The sequence below is a fragment of the Henckelia pumila genome, chromosome 2, assembly GCF_033568475.1.
Source record: "Henckelia pumila isolate YLH828 chromosome 2, ASM3356847v2, whole genome shotgun sequence".
NCBI lineage: Eukaryota > Viridiplantae > Streptophyta > Magnoliopsida > Lamiales > Gesneriaceae > Henckelia > Henckelia pumila.
The window spans coordinates 3,903,130-3,918,858 of NC_133121.1; the positions used below are offsets into that span (position 1 = coordinate 3,903,130).

Below are 15,729 nucleotides of genomic sequence, written 5' to 3' on the forward strand. Positions count from 1 at the left end.
TTGTTTTTCCAATAATTTTTCTTAATTTGTGTGAAAAAAATAGAATTATATAATCAAAATGGAGGAAGTATAAGTCACTTTTCATTCGTAGTTCTCTTTTTTTTTAATCGTATATACATGCATTATTCATATAACTCGTGGATTTTTTTAATTGTATGTTTTCACTTGTACCACTTCATCGCAATTTTATACACTAATTGGTGCAAAGCTATATTGTGACATTAAATTTGCTACAACTATGTAGCCAACGCCATACTAGTGATTTTTTTTTTGGTTTTCTTTAATTATTATACTTATAGTTAATTTTAATTTTAAGTTTAGTTATTTATTAATTTAATTTAATCAAAATATCGTGTAAACTTGTGGGCTCCAAGAGTTAATTTTACCTCAATTTTATTTTTCCTCCGCCTAAAAGGAACTGCGTGTATTTCAAGGTGAAACTTTGCTCGGTCGCTGTGGCGAAGGTGTGCCTCCAGATTTCATTACCAGATGCTTTTATTTTTGTCTGTTTCTTTATTTCTTCGTTATAAATCTTCGGTTGAGTTCTTGAGTTTGGCGAAGTAAGCTCAAGCTGCTGCATTTTTGCCTATTGATCCATCTATTGAAAATTTTTTGGGCTTATTTGTTTATCCCCTGATTATTCTAATCCGTGTTTCTTCGTGTAAAATTGTGGATTTTGGCGGTTGATGGTGATTCTAGGCAATGGTTCCGATACTTGTTCTGATTATTTGAATGTTAATAATATATAAATATGGAGTATATCTGTACAATTCAGAATTTCCGAGCACTCTTACGTTATAATCTTGGTGTTTTTGCGTTCTGCACTCTCATTTCCCGTTCATTTGAGTTTACCCGTGATCCTGTTTTAAGAAAATGTGATTAAACCACTCTGTACTGGTAACTCTGTCTTGAAAAATTAATTAGAATTCTGTGCCTACTGGACCGGATTTTTTGGAAAGGGAATATCACTTGTTTAGGATTGACTCTAGGAAACGCTTTTGCGTTTTTCCGTTAAAAAAGCAATCCCAAACACTACTTTATTGTTCTTGAGGAACCGGAGTCGAGATGTCTACCACTCGGACTACACGTCTTTTTCAACACCATCTTTGGGTTTTGTTAAGTTCTTCAACGAATAGGATTGCGCGCTTCGGTTGTAGCGTTAAACTACAGCTTTGAGGCTGGTTCCTTGCCGTATTCTGGTTCTACAATTAGAATGCTGACTACTGACTGAGGATTTTAAAATTGGCCACGCTGCTTGGGTATTGGTTCTAGAGGAAAGCTCGCTCTAGCACTGAGCTCATTTACCAATTCCTTTCATTAGTTTAATATTTTATTCCAGTCATGATTTGTAATCTTTATAATTTTGTATAAACTACATCCAATTGTTTCAATGTTTATATAGTCCTTGTAGACCTAGTGATTTTGGTGATGGGAGAAATTTTGTGTGAGATAGATATAGTCTTCCTACTTTCAATCTGGACAAACTGGAATGTGGATACTTCTGCTTTTCTATGTAATATTAGTATAATTAGTTGCGGTCAGAGTCAGAGTAGCAAATGTACCGGAAATCAAGTATCTAATAAAGTTAGGTTGTTGATTATACAAATCCAGGTGTTTGGTTCAAAGGTTTCGTCTTTTGGTGTTATTTCCTACTCTCTACTCATGGTTTGTTCCATATATGACAATTGAACTTGGATTAGTTGGATTTTGGTGAATTCTTTGATGTTATAACTGATTATAGCTTTTTCTTAATTTTGATTGTTCAGGTGGCAACAGGTATCAGTGTATCACACATCTGTTGAGAGTTGAGTCCATCTTGAATTTTTATTTCATTTTCTTATCTAATTTAGCGCTGCTTATGTCTTGCTTTCCATGACCTCGAAATAAGAAATGCTTTGATTCAGCTTTCAATTTGCTGAGCTTAGAAATGTTTATGAATTATGATAGCTGTGCCAGTGTCAATAACCGTTCATTACCTGTTTAAATATAAATCCTCTAGCTCCTTGAAAGTTTGAAATAAATCCAGAGATCATGTCCACTCTCCGCCGCCAGTCACTTTTATCTTCCTATTCTCGCAATTTCCACTCAAACCCCTCTGACCCGCTTTTCTCATTGATTAAAATTTTATTTTCTCGCTCTTTCAATCACACCTACACTTCAATCCCATGCTCAAAATCATCAGAAAACCATGCTCTGTTTAAATTTTTTGTTGACTCTTTGAAGGGTTGCAAACAGAGAGCTCATACCATTGCTAACCGCTTTTCACATGTCATATCCTATAAAAAACCTCAAGTAGCAGTTGATTTTCTCAAAACGCATGGCTTTTCAGACACCCAAATCAGATCATTGCTTTCTATTTATCCTAAGCTTCATCAATTTGATGTGGAAAAGAATCTTAAACCAAAGTTCATATACTTTCAAGAACTTGGTGTCACTAGACCTCATCTGGCTATGTTCATTTCCAAGAACCCGATGCTTCTCAGTTGCAGTTTGGATAAAAAGCTGAAGCCTGGTGTCGAGGTCATCAAAAATGTTCTTGAGCTTAACCAACCTGAGAGCAATAAATTTAATATTAGAGATGACCTAATTCGTATCCTTTCGAGGTACTCTTGGGTGATTGGGAATGAATCAAAGTTGTTATCTAGCATCAAATATCTGGAGAGTTTTGGTATTGTTGGATCTCAATTGGTCGTCCTTTTGAAGAATGAGCCACGACTCTTTTTTGTGGGTGAAAGCAAACTCAAATCTCTCATTTCAAGAGTTACCGAACTTGGATTTGCCAAGGGTTCGAGAATGTTGGTTCACGGTCTTCGTGCTTGTTATGGTAATCGCACTGAGACTCTCCATAAGAAGTACGAATTGCTTCAGAGCTTCGGTTTTTCTGAATTGGAATGTGCTACAATGATTATCAAGTCACCCATTCTCTTCAAATCTTCAGAAACACGAATAAGGCGTGGAATTGAGTTCTTCTTGAGCAATCTTATGCTCAACAAATCCGTGATCGTTGCTTCACCATATATTTTGATGTATAGCATGGAGAAAAGAATATTACCTCGCCATAGAGTTTTGCAAATGGTGAAATCGAGGAGGCTTGAAAGAAGATTACCGAGTATTTCAACCATGTTATGCTTGTCAGATGAGAGTTTTATGGAGAGGTATATTTTGAAGTTTAAGGATGATGCTAAAGAATTGATGTTAGTGTACAAGGGGCCCCTTTCTGAACCTTCAAAAGTATAGATACTGTATGCAAGTTTTGCGACCTTCAACTGCGAATACATTGAGCTGGTTGCTGAACTATACTCATATTATTTTAGCACCTGGGAGTTAGCTTTTTCGGTACCCATACGGATGTTTATTTTCCGGTTGTGATGTTGGTCACACAATGTGGAAGTCAATTCTTGTGTGCAATGTTGGCAAATTTGGAGCTGATACTAGCGCGTGCCAGCTTTGTTTTTGTTACATATATGTGCTCCTGTTTCTTTTTCTTGCATTCCCAATTTATTTCCCTTTGTTTGACGGTGTCTTTTGTGTGAGAGATGTGATTAATTTATTGACGACTATTTGACAGAACTTGTTATTTTAATAGCTTATCATTGGCCAAAAAAAAAATTTCATTTCAATTTTTGTATGCATTAGTTGGTTGTTCTTTGTATATTATATTATTAATATAAACGTGCAACTTGATTTGAATTTCTAATAGTTAATGTCAACTTTGAAATAAACATTTTTCTACCTCAATTCTCAAAATTGATTTTATGGTCATTTATGAAATCCATCGTTCTAAATAAGAAAACAAAAATAAATATATAGAAATTTATACCATTTGTAAAAACTTCAAGCCTCAACCATTTTTCCCCCTTTTTTTAATGTTAAAAAAAAAGTCTCACCCTTTTTCAAAATCTTCTTATAATGTAACATAAATAATTACATGTATTTATCAAGTATTTAAATTCATCTCACTTTTTTGCGGATTTTCAAAATCCACTTGCTTGAATCTTCTATTTACAATTCGTAACTTATTTTTCAGATATGATAAATCCTTGTATTGAAATGTTCCAAATTCCAAAATACGAATTCTCTGATCCTGTGGGTTCCAGTTGTAATTTTCAGAAGGAACTGCGATGAGACTTTACTCGGTTGCGAAGCCAAGGTTTATTTCTGTTCTGCTTCATTATAAATCTTCTGTTGAGTTCTTGAATTTGGCGAAGTCACACTCTTGCATTTTGACTATTAATCCGTCTATTGAAGATTTCTGGGCTTTTTCTTTGTTATTCTTTGGGTGAATTAGTTATTTTGGGGATTTTTGTGACTACTCGAATATTCCACCACGATTAATTTTGAAAATGCTTAGCTCCAAGCATAACCTCCGTGTTTTCTCATTCTGCACTCTCAGTTCTGTTTCAGTTAATTTGAAATGCGATAACTTTTTCAGGTACTGAATTTGTTGAGCTGAACATAGTTATTCGTGATTAATTGCTATTGATTTTTACCGTGTAGATGAAAATTCATTTGAGTTTCAAAGCACCCGTGGTACTGTTTTAAGAAAACTGTGATTCAATTCACACTGTACTGGTAACTCTGTCTTGCAAAATTAAATCATAATTTTGTGTCTACTGAACTGGATTTTGGAAACACAAGTTCAAGTCTTCTTCTTGATAAACTGGGCTCAAGATATCTAGCACTTGGAGTACACATTATTGTCACTACCACCTCTGGTTTTTGTCAAGTTCTTCATGGAAATAGGAATCGGCACCTCAGCTTTACTCGTAAGCTTACAGTTTCGGGGCTGATTTCTTTCTGTTTTTCTACGAGCACCAAGTTTATTTACCATTTTGCGTATTCTATTTCAATTATGATTAGTAATCTTAGTAATTTTGTATAAATTAAATCCAATAGATTCAATGTTTATGCAGTCCCCGTGGAATTAGTAATTTTGCCAATGGCAGAAATTTTGTGTGATCAAGATAGAGTCTTCCTGCTTTCAATCTAGACAAACTGGAACGTGGAAACTTCTGGTTTTCTAATGTTGCATATTTATGATTAGTAGTGGTCAAAGTATGCTAATGCTGAAATTCAGATCCCTATTCCCTCCCACTTTAAGTTCATTCTTAAGATAATCGTAATTACGTAGCTAAAAGGTTGTCATTTTGTTGATTAAACAAAACCTGAGGTTTGGTGAAAAGGTTTGATCTTTTGGTGTTGTATCCTACACTTTACACAAGGTTTGTTCATGTATGACAGCTGAGCTTGGATTTGTTGGATTTTGGTGAATTCTTGGGCTTCGAACTCATCAATATCATACTGCACATTTGTTGAGAGTTGAGTCCAGCTTGATCGCTCTATTTCAATTTCGGGCCTAATTTACTGCTTCCATGACCTTGAAATAAGAAATGCCAAGATTCGTTTTTGATGTGCCCTGCCTGGAATCTGGATATATCTATTACAGTCATGTCCCATTTCAATAGCAGTTTGTTACCTGTTAAATCTAAATCCTCTCATCTCTTGGAAACTTCAAAATAAATTTCATAGATCATGTCCACTATGCGCTCTCGCTCACTTTTATGTTTCCGTTTTTGTAATTTCCACTTGAACCCATCTGATCTATATTCTCCATGCATTACTTTTTCTTCCCCTTCCTCTCTAAGCTGCACTTACACGTCAACCCCACACTCAGATTTAGAAAGCCATGTTATGTTTAAGTTTTTGATCGACTCTTTGAAGTGTCGCAAGCAAAAAGCTCTGACCAGTACTAATCACTTAACACATGTCAAATCCACTAAAAAACCTCAAGCAGCTGTTCATTTCCTCAGATCTCATGGTTTTTCAGACACCCAAATCAGATCATTGCTTTATATCCATCCCAAGCTGCTTCTATTTGATGTTGAAAGGATTCTTAAACCAAAGCTTGTGTATTTTCAAGAACTTGGTGTCCCTAGTCCTCATCTGGCTAAGTTCATTTCCAGAAACCCGCTGCTTCTTGCTAGCAGTTTGGATAAAAAGTTGAAGCCTGGTATCGAGCTCATCAAGAAAATTCTTGAGCTCAACCGACCGGACAACAGTAAATGTAATATTAATGACGAGCTGTTTCATATCCTCTCGCGGTACTCTTTTGCGATTTGGGACAAATCAACATTGCTATCCAACATCAAGTACCTGGAAAGTTGTGGTATCGTCGGATCTCAGTTGATCTCTCTTCTAAAGAATGACCCAAGGCTCTTTTCTGTGTCCGAAACCAAACTCAAAGCACTCATCTCAAGGGTTACCGAACTAGGATTTGCCATGGGTTCGAGAATGTTGGTTTATGGTGTTTTGGCTTGTTATGGTAACACGACTGAGACTCTCAATAAAAAGTACAACTTGTTTCAGAGCTTCGGATTCACTGAATGTGAATGCAAAGAAATGCTTGTCAAATCACCCATTCTCTTCAAATCATCAGAAGCACGGTTAAGGCGGGGAATGGAGTTCTTCTTGAATACTCTTAAGCTGGACAAGTCCGTGATTTTTGGATCTCCATATTTTTTGATGTGTAGCATGGAGAAGAGAATATTACCTCGATATAGAGTTGTGCAGGTGGCGAAATCGAAGAGGCTTGTAGAAAGATTACCGAGCATAACAAGTATATTACGCTGGACAGACAAGAAGTTTATGGAGAAATTTGTTTTGAGGTTTGAGGATGATGCTAAAGAATTGATGTTAGCTTTCGAAGGCCATCTTTCTGAAACTTGAAAAAATAGATTATGGATGCACAATTAATTTGCCTTTGGTCCGACATTACCGTCATTCAAATGATTTATTTAGTGCCAAAAATTGAAATATGGTTTAGAAAGAATTTACTCAAGTTATTTGTTTCATAAACAATTGTTATATTATAAAAACTGAAAGTTTTATTATATTTCTTATATGATATTGCATCAACGTTTAAACTTTAGAGTAATAACCATTTTGGTGGTTTTTGTATATATTATAAAAATATCCCTTTCATTCAATAAAAATGGTTATTAAAATATGTTTTAGTAAACTCTAAATATAATCAAATAATTTTTTAATCCTTAAATAGGTTGCATTTTTTTAAAAAAAATTGAAATAATTTCAGTGATAAGTTTTAATATTATTTACACATTATATATACGGACACATAAAATAAAACATGTTTCAAAAATAAATGTAATAATAATTTACATAAGAGGAGTTTCTACACGATTTCACGAATTTTTATTCCTGAGATGAATTAATTTTACTCATATTTACAATAAAAAGATTATTCCTAGTATCAAAAGTAGTACATTATCACAAATGTTCCAACTAAAAGATTTGTACACAAAATTTACTCGCGGTCTCAGGAGAGATTTTGTGTAAGAGTGCATATTTATTTATGAAACATGTAAGAATAAACATAATTTCTTGAATTTTTTTAAATTATTTTATGATTAGTAAAATAGTAAAAGAAAAATATGAATATATAATAGATGATTAATAAAAAGGTTTTTTAAATAATTATTATAAATTTTAAAAAAAATTAAACAAATATAACAAATATATATTTATTAAATAAATATAATAAAGCGGGGTCTCAAATCCCACTTTATGTGAGAAGTCGGGGTTTGAGACCCCTACTCTTCAGTCTTCAGATTGTGTTAGTAAAAGACACGACCAAATAAGTTGAATGTATGTTTTATTATCAAGTAATAATTTTTTACGAAGGTTATATAATTCAAACAAAAAATATATAATGATATTGATTAAAAAATTAATTAATTAATTAAATAAAATAAAGTTAGATTGTAGTAATAATGCTTAAAATTTAAAATAAAAAATTAATAATTAATAACCCCCGACAAACGCTCGATCTTATAATTGGGTTAAAAATTTGGATGATGAAAATATAACTTCTTTTACAATGAAAAATGGATGATAAAGAAAAAAATCGTGAAAAAAAATTCAAAATATAAAAGAAAAAATATTTTGCCCAATAATTTAATTTTAGTTTTAAAATACATTATCTATATTAATATATTTTTATTTTCATAAATTATCAACAGTGGTAAAATAAGTGGTCAACACTATGAATTATACTCTTTTTTCTCTTAAATTTATATTAATAACTCTATTATGATATAAACTCTATATTATATTTTTCCCAATATCTACTTTATACAGAATTATAACATTGATTACAAATATGTTTTCCTTATAATTATAAATTAATTTAGATTTGTAACATATAAATTTTTTGAACAAATATATATCATTTGCATATATTTTATAATACATGCAGAACAAATTATATTACATGAATTTATTATTCACTAAAATACACGAAAAATATTAATTTGATGCTAGTTAATCTTATCTCAACTTATTATTTCACAACTCTTTATTGACAATATAATTAAGTGTGTTATCACATACGTCTCTTGTATTTTTTCCTAATAAAATTAAAATTTTAAATTCCGAACAAGTGAAAAAATTATCTAAAAAATATATTTGTACAAAAAAATTGAAATCTTATGAGACGTGAGGTTTTCGCTATAATTCTCATAAATAATTGTTGACATATGTATTTCACATCTAAAGTACTACAAAATGGGTCTTGATTTGGGTTTTATTATTATGAATTCATTTAAATTTTTTATTCGGTAACCAAAATTTTCGAACAATATTCATGAACTTGTTTTTATTAATTTATTAGTTTTTTCATTTTAAAATTTAAACATTATTACTAATATTTAAATTTATTTAATTTATATGTTTAATTACTTTTTTTCAATATCGTTATACATTTTTTAAAATCAATATCATTATATTTTTTTAATTTGAATTGTGCAACTTTCGTGAAAAACTACTACTTAAAAATAAAACCTCCATTTGATTAAAAACAAAAACCTCCATTTAATTGGAAAAAAATCTCCATTAAACTTATTTGGCCGTCTTTTTATTTTTATTTTTTTTGATTGACAATTTGGCCGTATCTTTTAATGACACAATTTGAAGAGTCGGGGTCTTCATAAAGCGGGGTTGGAGACCCGCATTATTATATTTCTTTAATAAATATATATTTGTTATATTTCCAACAAATCTCGAAGAAAAGAATTTTGGGGTTTATGGGTAGGGCAAAAGGAGCTGCAAAAAATTCGAAGTGAAACTTGAACATGCGGCTGCGGGCGCGGCCCACGTTTGCTTTCGCCACTGTTCAATCGTTTTCAGGTACGTATTTTGTTCTTTATAAATTCAAAAGTCCTTTTTGTATTTCTCATTTCGGTATTGATTCATTGTAAATCTTCATCTTTGTATGGAGGGCTGCATTTTGTCTTGGAATATGTCTGTTGAAAAATATTATTGCCTTCTTGTGATTCCTCGTTCTAGGATTTCTTGGGTTTCTGGCGTAATTTATGTTGGGAGGCTCCAGAGGGTTTCTAAAATGTTTTTGAGAAAATTCTGGAGTTTGGATGAATAATCCTGGATTGGTGGTTGTTCTAATTGACGTTTTCGATGCATGTTCTGATCATATGAACGTTGCCGCAGAAGTTATAAACTTTGTAATCAGTGCTTGTTTCAATGTTTATGTAGTCTCGGTAGGTCTGTTTTTTTGCTCAAGTGGGAAACTTTGTGATGAAGATATGAGTTTGCTATTCTATCTGGACAAATGGGAAATGTGGAAACTTTTAGTTTTTTCATGCTATGAAGTTCTATTAGTAGTGGTCAAAGTAAGCGAATGCACCTGAGATTAAGATCCTACCACTTTTAGATAAATCATATGGGTCAGTACTAATAACTAGCTGAAAGTAGTAATGTCGTGGATTATACAAACTCAGGCGTCGGTTCCGATTTTCGAAATTTCATCTATGGTGTTGTTTCTAATTCTTTACACGTGGTTTGACGTATTTGTGACATTACAACTGCCCAGCTTGGTTTAAGTGGATTTTGGTTTGGACATTTTTGAACTTAGTTGTAGCCTTTTCTTTTGGTTGTTCAGGTGATTAACGGATATTGTGCTTCTGGCGAGAGTCGAGTCTATCTTGATCTGTCGTTTCAACTTCCTATCTTGTTTACCACTTTCCACGACCTTGAAATAAGTATGGCTTAGCTTTGTCTTTTCTTGTGCCGAGCTTAGATTTATATTATAGTTGTATTCAGATATACCAGTTGTTAGAATCTAATTCCTCTAGCTCTTGGAAACTTTGAAGTAAATTTGAGAGTTCATGTCAACTCTTCGTTCTTACTCACTTCTGTCTTACCATTTTCGCAACTTCTGCTTGAACCCCACCAACCCATTTTTCCCTTGCATTGACTTTTTATCCTCTTTTGCTCTGAGCCGTACCTACACATCAACTACGAACTCAAACTTAGAAAACCATATTTTACTCAAATTTTTGGTCGACTCTTTGAAATGTCCCAAAGAGAGAGCTCTCACCATTACTAGCCACTTGTCACATGTCAAATCACTTGAAAAACCTCAAGCAGCTGTTCATTTCTTTAAAATTCATGGTTTTTCAGATACACAAATCAGGTTGATGCTCAATAGCCGACCCCAGATTCTTCTACTTGATGTCGAAAAAATTTTTAAGCCAAAGTTCATGTATTTTCAAAAACTCGGTATCCCAATACCTCATTTGGCTATGTTCATTTCCAAGAACCCAATGCTTCTTACTTGCAGTTTGGATAAAAAGCTGAAGCCTTGTATCGAGCTCATCAAGAAAGTTCTTGAGCTCATCCAACCTGATACCAATAAATCTAATATTGATGATGACATGTTTCATATCCTTTCGAGGTACGCTTGGGTGGTTGGCAAGGATTCCAGATTGCTATCAAGCATCAAATATCTGGAAAGTTGTGGAATTGTAGGATCTCAATTGGTCATGATTCTTAAGAACGAGCCGCGGCTCGTTTATATGTCTGAGACCAAACTCAAATCTCTTGTTTCAAGAGCCACCGAACATGGATTTGTTATGGGTTCAAGAATGTTGGTTTATGGTGTTTTTGCTTGTTATAGTAATAGTGCTGAGACTCTCAGTAGGAAATACGAAGTGCTTCAGAGTTTTGGTTTCTCCAAATGCCAATGCACAAAAATGCTTCTCAAGTCACCCAATCTCTTCAAATCGTCAGAAGTGCGATTAAGACGTGGAATTGAGTTCTTCTTGAACACTGTTATGCTCGACAAATCCATGATTGTTGATTGGCCACAATATTTGGTTTTCAGCATGGATAAGAGAGTATTACCTCGATATAGAGTTTTCAAGATCTTGAAATCAAGGGGGCTTGTAGAAAAGTTACCGAGTATATCAACTTTGTTATGCTGTACAGAACAGAAGTTCATGGAGAAATATGTTATGAGGTTCCAGGAAGATGCTAAAGAATTGATGTTAGCCTACGAGGGGCGCCTTTCAGGATCTCGAAAAGTATAGATATCGAATGCGAATTTTCATTACATCCAAAACTGATATCGATGTGTTTTAGGTAGTGTTTGAAAGAGTTTCTAGAAAGCACTTTTAAGCTTTTACTTTAATGTCGTTATGTGGTAGATCATGGAATGCGGAATTCATTTTTGGCATGCGATGGAGCAAATAGCAGGGCAAGCTTATGACGAAACTTATGCCTCGCGCATTATTTATTGTCTTTGGTTGCAGATTATAAATCAATTTTATATTGAACTGTTGAATGTTGTAGATTTTATAATAATAATAATATATCTTCATATATATATTGTAATTTATTATTTACAAATGCTACTTGTTCTTTGCCCACAAGTTAGACTTAGTTTCTTGAATCAGATAGAAGCAAAATAAATTATGAATATGCCCAACGTTTCTGTTTGAATGCAAAACTTTGATTTGGACTGAGAGAGATTGGGATCAGAAAAATATTTTGAAATTTTGAATAATTTTATGTTGTGTGCATCTGAATTATATTTGTTATGCAATAGTGGGGTTTTTTTAAAAAAAATATAACAAAGTATTGGAAAATCAAAATTTTTAAAGAATAATATAAAGCGGGGTTCAAGCTTTAAAATTCAAACCCTGCTTTCTCAAAGAAATAAGGGGCTGGATTTGAAACCCGCTTTAAATAAATCTTTTAATTTTTTGTTGTTCTTTAAATGATTTTATTTAAAAATGCCAGCAATAGCTTATATATGTCTCAGAAGAATGAATTCGAAATCTCTCCTAGTTATAGACTATAGAGTATATAAATACTTATAAACATCAATTGAGGATTCACAGAAGTGAATTATAAAATATAAATATAAAATCATAATTATATATTTTAATCCAAACGCAAATCATTAAACCAAATCGACCATTGTTTGTATCTAGCTAGGTTCACTTTTTTTATGAGAAGTTTTTTTTAAAAAAAATTAGGTAACAGTAGTCAACACCAAAAAATAGTAGTATTTTATTTTTACAAAACAATAAGTCAAATTCTTCTTATTTTAAAAATATTCATGTGTAAACTGCTGAAATTAATAATTGAGAAATAAATAAAACAAACTTATGCACCTCTAATCCACACCTAATCACCGGGCAGCTTTTGCTCCAGGATATTTTCCCCAATCTCGCTTGTTTTTAACGCTGCCCGAACTGCCCGATTCCCCTCTGAGGAGATTACGGTCAGCTCACCCAGAATCACCACACCACCGAGCTTCTTTTCCTGCAGATACAATAATATATTTACATCTTCCTGTCTCTATAGTTTTCTCTGCTTGATCGGACGGTCCAGAATGAAAGCTGCCTCTGATCTCCGCTTCTCCGCCTTTTAGTTTTCTAAACCCTTAGATCTCCTCAACCAAACCTCAGATCTGCGCACTCCAGGTAAGATTTATCCATAAACCCTAAATTTAACTCTTAATATTTCCATTATTACTTTCATTTCGTCTCGATATACTCAGATCTCTGTATATTTTCTCACGATTTCTCTATATTTCAGCTCCGTCGGTGAGATTTCAGGTGAAATCTCTTCTATGAAATTATTTAAAGTTTTCGCACTAATTTTACTGACTCTAAGTTTTTCACGTTCCATGAAATCAACAAACTTGTGTTTTTCCACTAAAAAATTATCATTAGAAAGGGGTGCTCTGTCTTCTTCTCCGATCGCCTATTTTTTAATTATTATTATAAATAAATATATTTTTCTTTAATTAATGAATTAATACAGTGATCTGGTTACCGATCTTTGTAGATCTAACGGTCAGTATTTCGCAGGTGTGTTTTGTTTTGTTATGGAGAAGATGAACTGCGGTAAAGTGGCCGAGATAACTATGGTTAAGCAGAGCGTGCTAATGTGCGCCGGTGGTGAAGCGTGGTTGGTGGCTTTGCTAGTTTCAGCCCTGGTCAAGGCTCAGCTTTTAGGGCTTAGTCAGGTACCAGATCTCACTTAAATTTTGTCTTATTTTATTTAATTATTTATATATTTTATCTCTCAAGAAATTTTTTTAAAACAAAAAAAAATTGCCCCTGTTTAAGCAGAAATTTTTAATTTTAGAATGGTTTTTTTTCCTTTTTCCCTTAAAATCTGTCCAAATATTTTGTTTATTTATTTTTATTCGAGTTTCTGTGTCAAATTTTGTAGAAATGAGCACAAAGATTTACTTTTCTCTTTTTTAAAAAACAAATATGAGAAGGGTTTCGAGATTTAGATATATTATATTATTTTTAAAATTTCATATCTATATTATTCTATTAATTTTTTTTTTCCGATCTTTTTTTCTCTTGCACATGTAATTTATTTATTTCTTTTCATAATTTCTATAGTACAAGTGATTTTATAAAATATTTAACACGAATTCGATTAAACGGTTAAACTACTTTAGTTATTCGAAATAGCCGGTTCAATCGAAGGCAGATCTAGATAATTGCATTATTTTTTTATTCGGTTTATTTCAGTTGGCCTTTAAATAAAGTTTCTTCTCGCAGCTGTACGATAGTATCAAATTTTACTGGTCATGATATAAATCTTTAGAATATTCCACACTAAGATTCTTTTATGCCAACATTATTTTAATATAATAATTTAGTAAAAGATTAGCTGGGCTAAATGTATATTACAATTCTTGATATTTTAGGATAATGCTTTTTTTTTCTAGAAGAATTAGTTCAGCATGGGACACGTCACCCACTTTGGGTGTTAGTTGGATGGATAATAATAATTGAAAATATATTGAATGAATTGTTCAATGTCTTAGGCCCGAATTAGGAGGACCCAACTCAAATGGATTTTTTAATATAGATTTTGGGGCCCACTTAGCTCGAAACTTGGAAAATTAATCATTTTGGGCTTAGGATTGACTTAAGTTCGAACTCGATTTATTTGGACTAGGTTTGGGCTCAAGCTTATGGGCTTGTATAATTTTTAAGTTTGAATTTGGATATATGTACGATCTTGGCTCTGGTTTATAATTTCAAATATGAGTTTGATAATGATTGAATCGATTTTAAAATTTTGCGAGACAACTTGATTCTTTTTATAACTTAAATAACTTGTTTTATCACTTTATGGCATCCTAACCTTATGATTTAGTTGTTCTTTTAGCTTCGTTTAAGTTCCTATTTTCAATGCACAACCATGTTTGGGGAACCTGTAATATTTTATTTTGTCAAATATTTGTTATTAAAAATAATAATAAATGGAAAGGAGCAAATGGGATGACCTCGTAAAGTCTTAATCGAATGAATTATATTCACATAGTAATTTATGTTTTTTACATCTGCCTTGTATGATAATTGTCTTAAATATTAAGACATGCTACACATGTAATCATTCTTTTAAAACTCTGATAACTTGTTTGATTTTCGGGATTGTTTTTTCTAAATTCAAGGAATGGATGAAGCTATTGAAAAGCCAACCTAAGATGAGAGGAGACCATCATGGCTGTCTCCTTCCGGATGAGGTAGCTGATGCTGGTGACAATGACACTGATGAAGAGGAAGATGGGGAAGGTGACGAGGATGATGAAGAAGAGGAAGACGATGACAGAAACCCTAACCCTAACGGCAACAAAAGCGGCCCCACAAAGGGTCGCGGAGGACCACCAACTGGAGGAGCTCAGGAGAATGGTGAAGATGACGACGATGAACCGGGGGATGGAGAGGATCCTGACGAGGAGGACGATGATGACGACGATGATGACGATGATGATGATGAAGACGGGGACGACGGTGGCGACGAGGAAGGGGTCGTTGAGGGAGAAGATGACAAAGAGGACGAGGAGGAAGAGGAAGACGAAGACGAGGAAGAGGAAGACCTGCAACCACCTAAGAAGAGGAAGAAGTGAATTAACCATATAACAACAATAATAAGATAACCTAGACAAACTCTGTGCCTTTGTGGAGGTGGATTTAGGATTTTATGTTTTCGTTTGAATCATGTCTCGAGCATGTTAAAGACTGGTGTATGGGAATTGGGAAGTGATCCCTGATATTCATTAGGGTTAAAAGTGCAATTGGGAACCAGCCTTCGGGAGATATTTAATTTTCTTAGATCTTATCTTACTTTCCAAGCCCATTTGGTAAATGTTACAGATACATAGTATCTCCTTTGAATTTTCCCATCTTGCTTTAACAAACCCGTCCAATTAATGGTACACGTCTTTTTCTTGATTGCACTTTTACAAAATCCACATAGGTATCATACAAGAGAAATTCAAAAAAAAATAAAATTAAATTAATTTATGTGCCTAACAATGCTATATAAAAAATTAATTAACTTATTTAATGGAGTTGAATATTGCTGATTGTGTGC

General features: G+C 33.0%; 3 protein-coding genes across 7 annotated transcripts; all 3 read left to right on the forward strand.

Annotated features, from left to right (window-relative positions):
- The first annotated feature begins 375 nt into the window (after positions 1-375).
- Positions 376-3,459, forward strand: LOC140881837 (transcription termination factor MTERF8, chloroplastic-like). 3 transcript variants are annotated; one of them, XM_073287447.1, is made up of 2 exons: positions 376-464; positions 1,767-3,459. In XM_073287447.1, exon 2 carries the CDS (start codon positions 2,032-2,034, stop codon positions 3,235-3,237), a length of 1,206 nt encoding a protein of 401 aa, XP_073143548.1. In that variant the 5' UTR covers positions 376-464; positions 1,767-2,031; the 3' UTR covers positions 3,238-3,459. The 3 variants fall into 3 exon arrangements, with proteins under 3 accessions (XP_073143548.1, XP_073143549.1, XP_073143550.1); XM_073287448.1 differs by having other exon boundaries at positions 420-466; positions 1,777-3,459; XM_073287449.1 differs by lacking the exon at positions 376-464 and adding an exon at positions 473-560.
- A 299-nt stretch (positions 3,460-3,758) lies between these two features.
- Positions 3,759-6,876, forward strand: LOC140881838 (transcription termination factor MTERF8, chloroplastic-like). 2 transcript variants are annotated; one of them, XM_073287450.1, is made up of 2 exons: positions 3,759-4,150; positions 5,242-6,876. In XM_073287450.1, exon 2 carries the CDS (start codon positions 5,533-5,535, stop codon positions 6,724-6,726), a length of 1,194 nt encoding a protein of 397 aa, XP_073143551.1. In that variant the 5' UTR covers positions 3,759-4,150; positions 5,242-5,532; the 3' UTR covers positions 6,727-6,876. The 2 variants fall into 2 exon arrangements, with proteins under 2 accessions (XP_073143551.1, XP_073143552.1); XM_073287451.1 differs by lacking the exon at positions 3,759-4,150 and adding an exon at positions 4,157-4,432.
- Positions 6,877-12,534: 5,658 nt separating this feature from the next.
- LOC140881278 (uncharacterized) lies at positions 12,535-15,492 on the forward strand. Of its 2 annotated transcripts, XM_073286464.1 has the most exons (4): positions 12,535-12,803; positions 12,919-12,938; positions 13,194-13,351; positions 14,807-15,492. In XM_073286464.1, exons 3-4 carry the CDS (start codon positions 13,211-13,213, stop codon positions 15,260-15,262), a joined length of 597 nt encoding a protein of 198 aa, XP_073142565.1. In that variant the 5' UTR covers positions 12,535-12,803; positions 12,919-12,938; positions 13,194-13,210; the 3' UTR covers positions 15,263-15,492. The 2 variants fall into 2 exon arrangements, with proteins under 2 accessions (XP_073142565.1, XP_073142564.1); XM_073286463.1 differs by lacking the exon at positions 12,919-12,938 and having other exon boundaries at positions 12,537-12,803.
- The last annotated feature ends 237 nt before the right edge of the window (positions 15,493-15,729 follow it).

Excerpts from the sequence above, each read along its gene's own strand:
- LOC140881837 (XM_073287447.1), top strand. The coding sequence starts at position 2,032 with ATGTCCACTCTCCGCCGCCAGTCACTTTTATCTTCCTATTCTCGCAAT.
- LOC140881278 (XM_073286464.1), top strand. The coding sequence starts at position 13,211 with ATGGAGAAGATGAACTGCGGTAAAGTGGCCGAGATAACTATGGTTAAG. Across the intron at positions 13,352-14,806 it reads AGCTTTTAGGGCTTAGTCAG|GAATGGATGAAGCTATTGAA; the intron begins GTACCAGATCTC and ends TCTAAATTCAAG.
- LOC140881838 (XM_073287450.1), top strand. The coding sequence starts at position 5,533 with ATGTCCACTATGCGCTCTCGCTCACTTTTATGTTTCCGTTTTTGTAAT.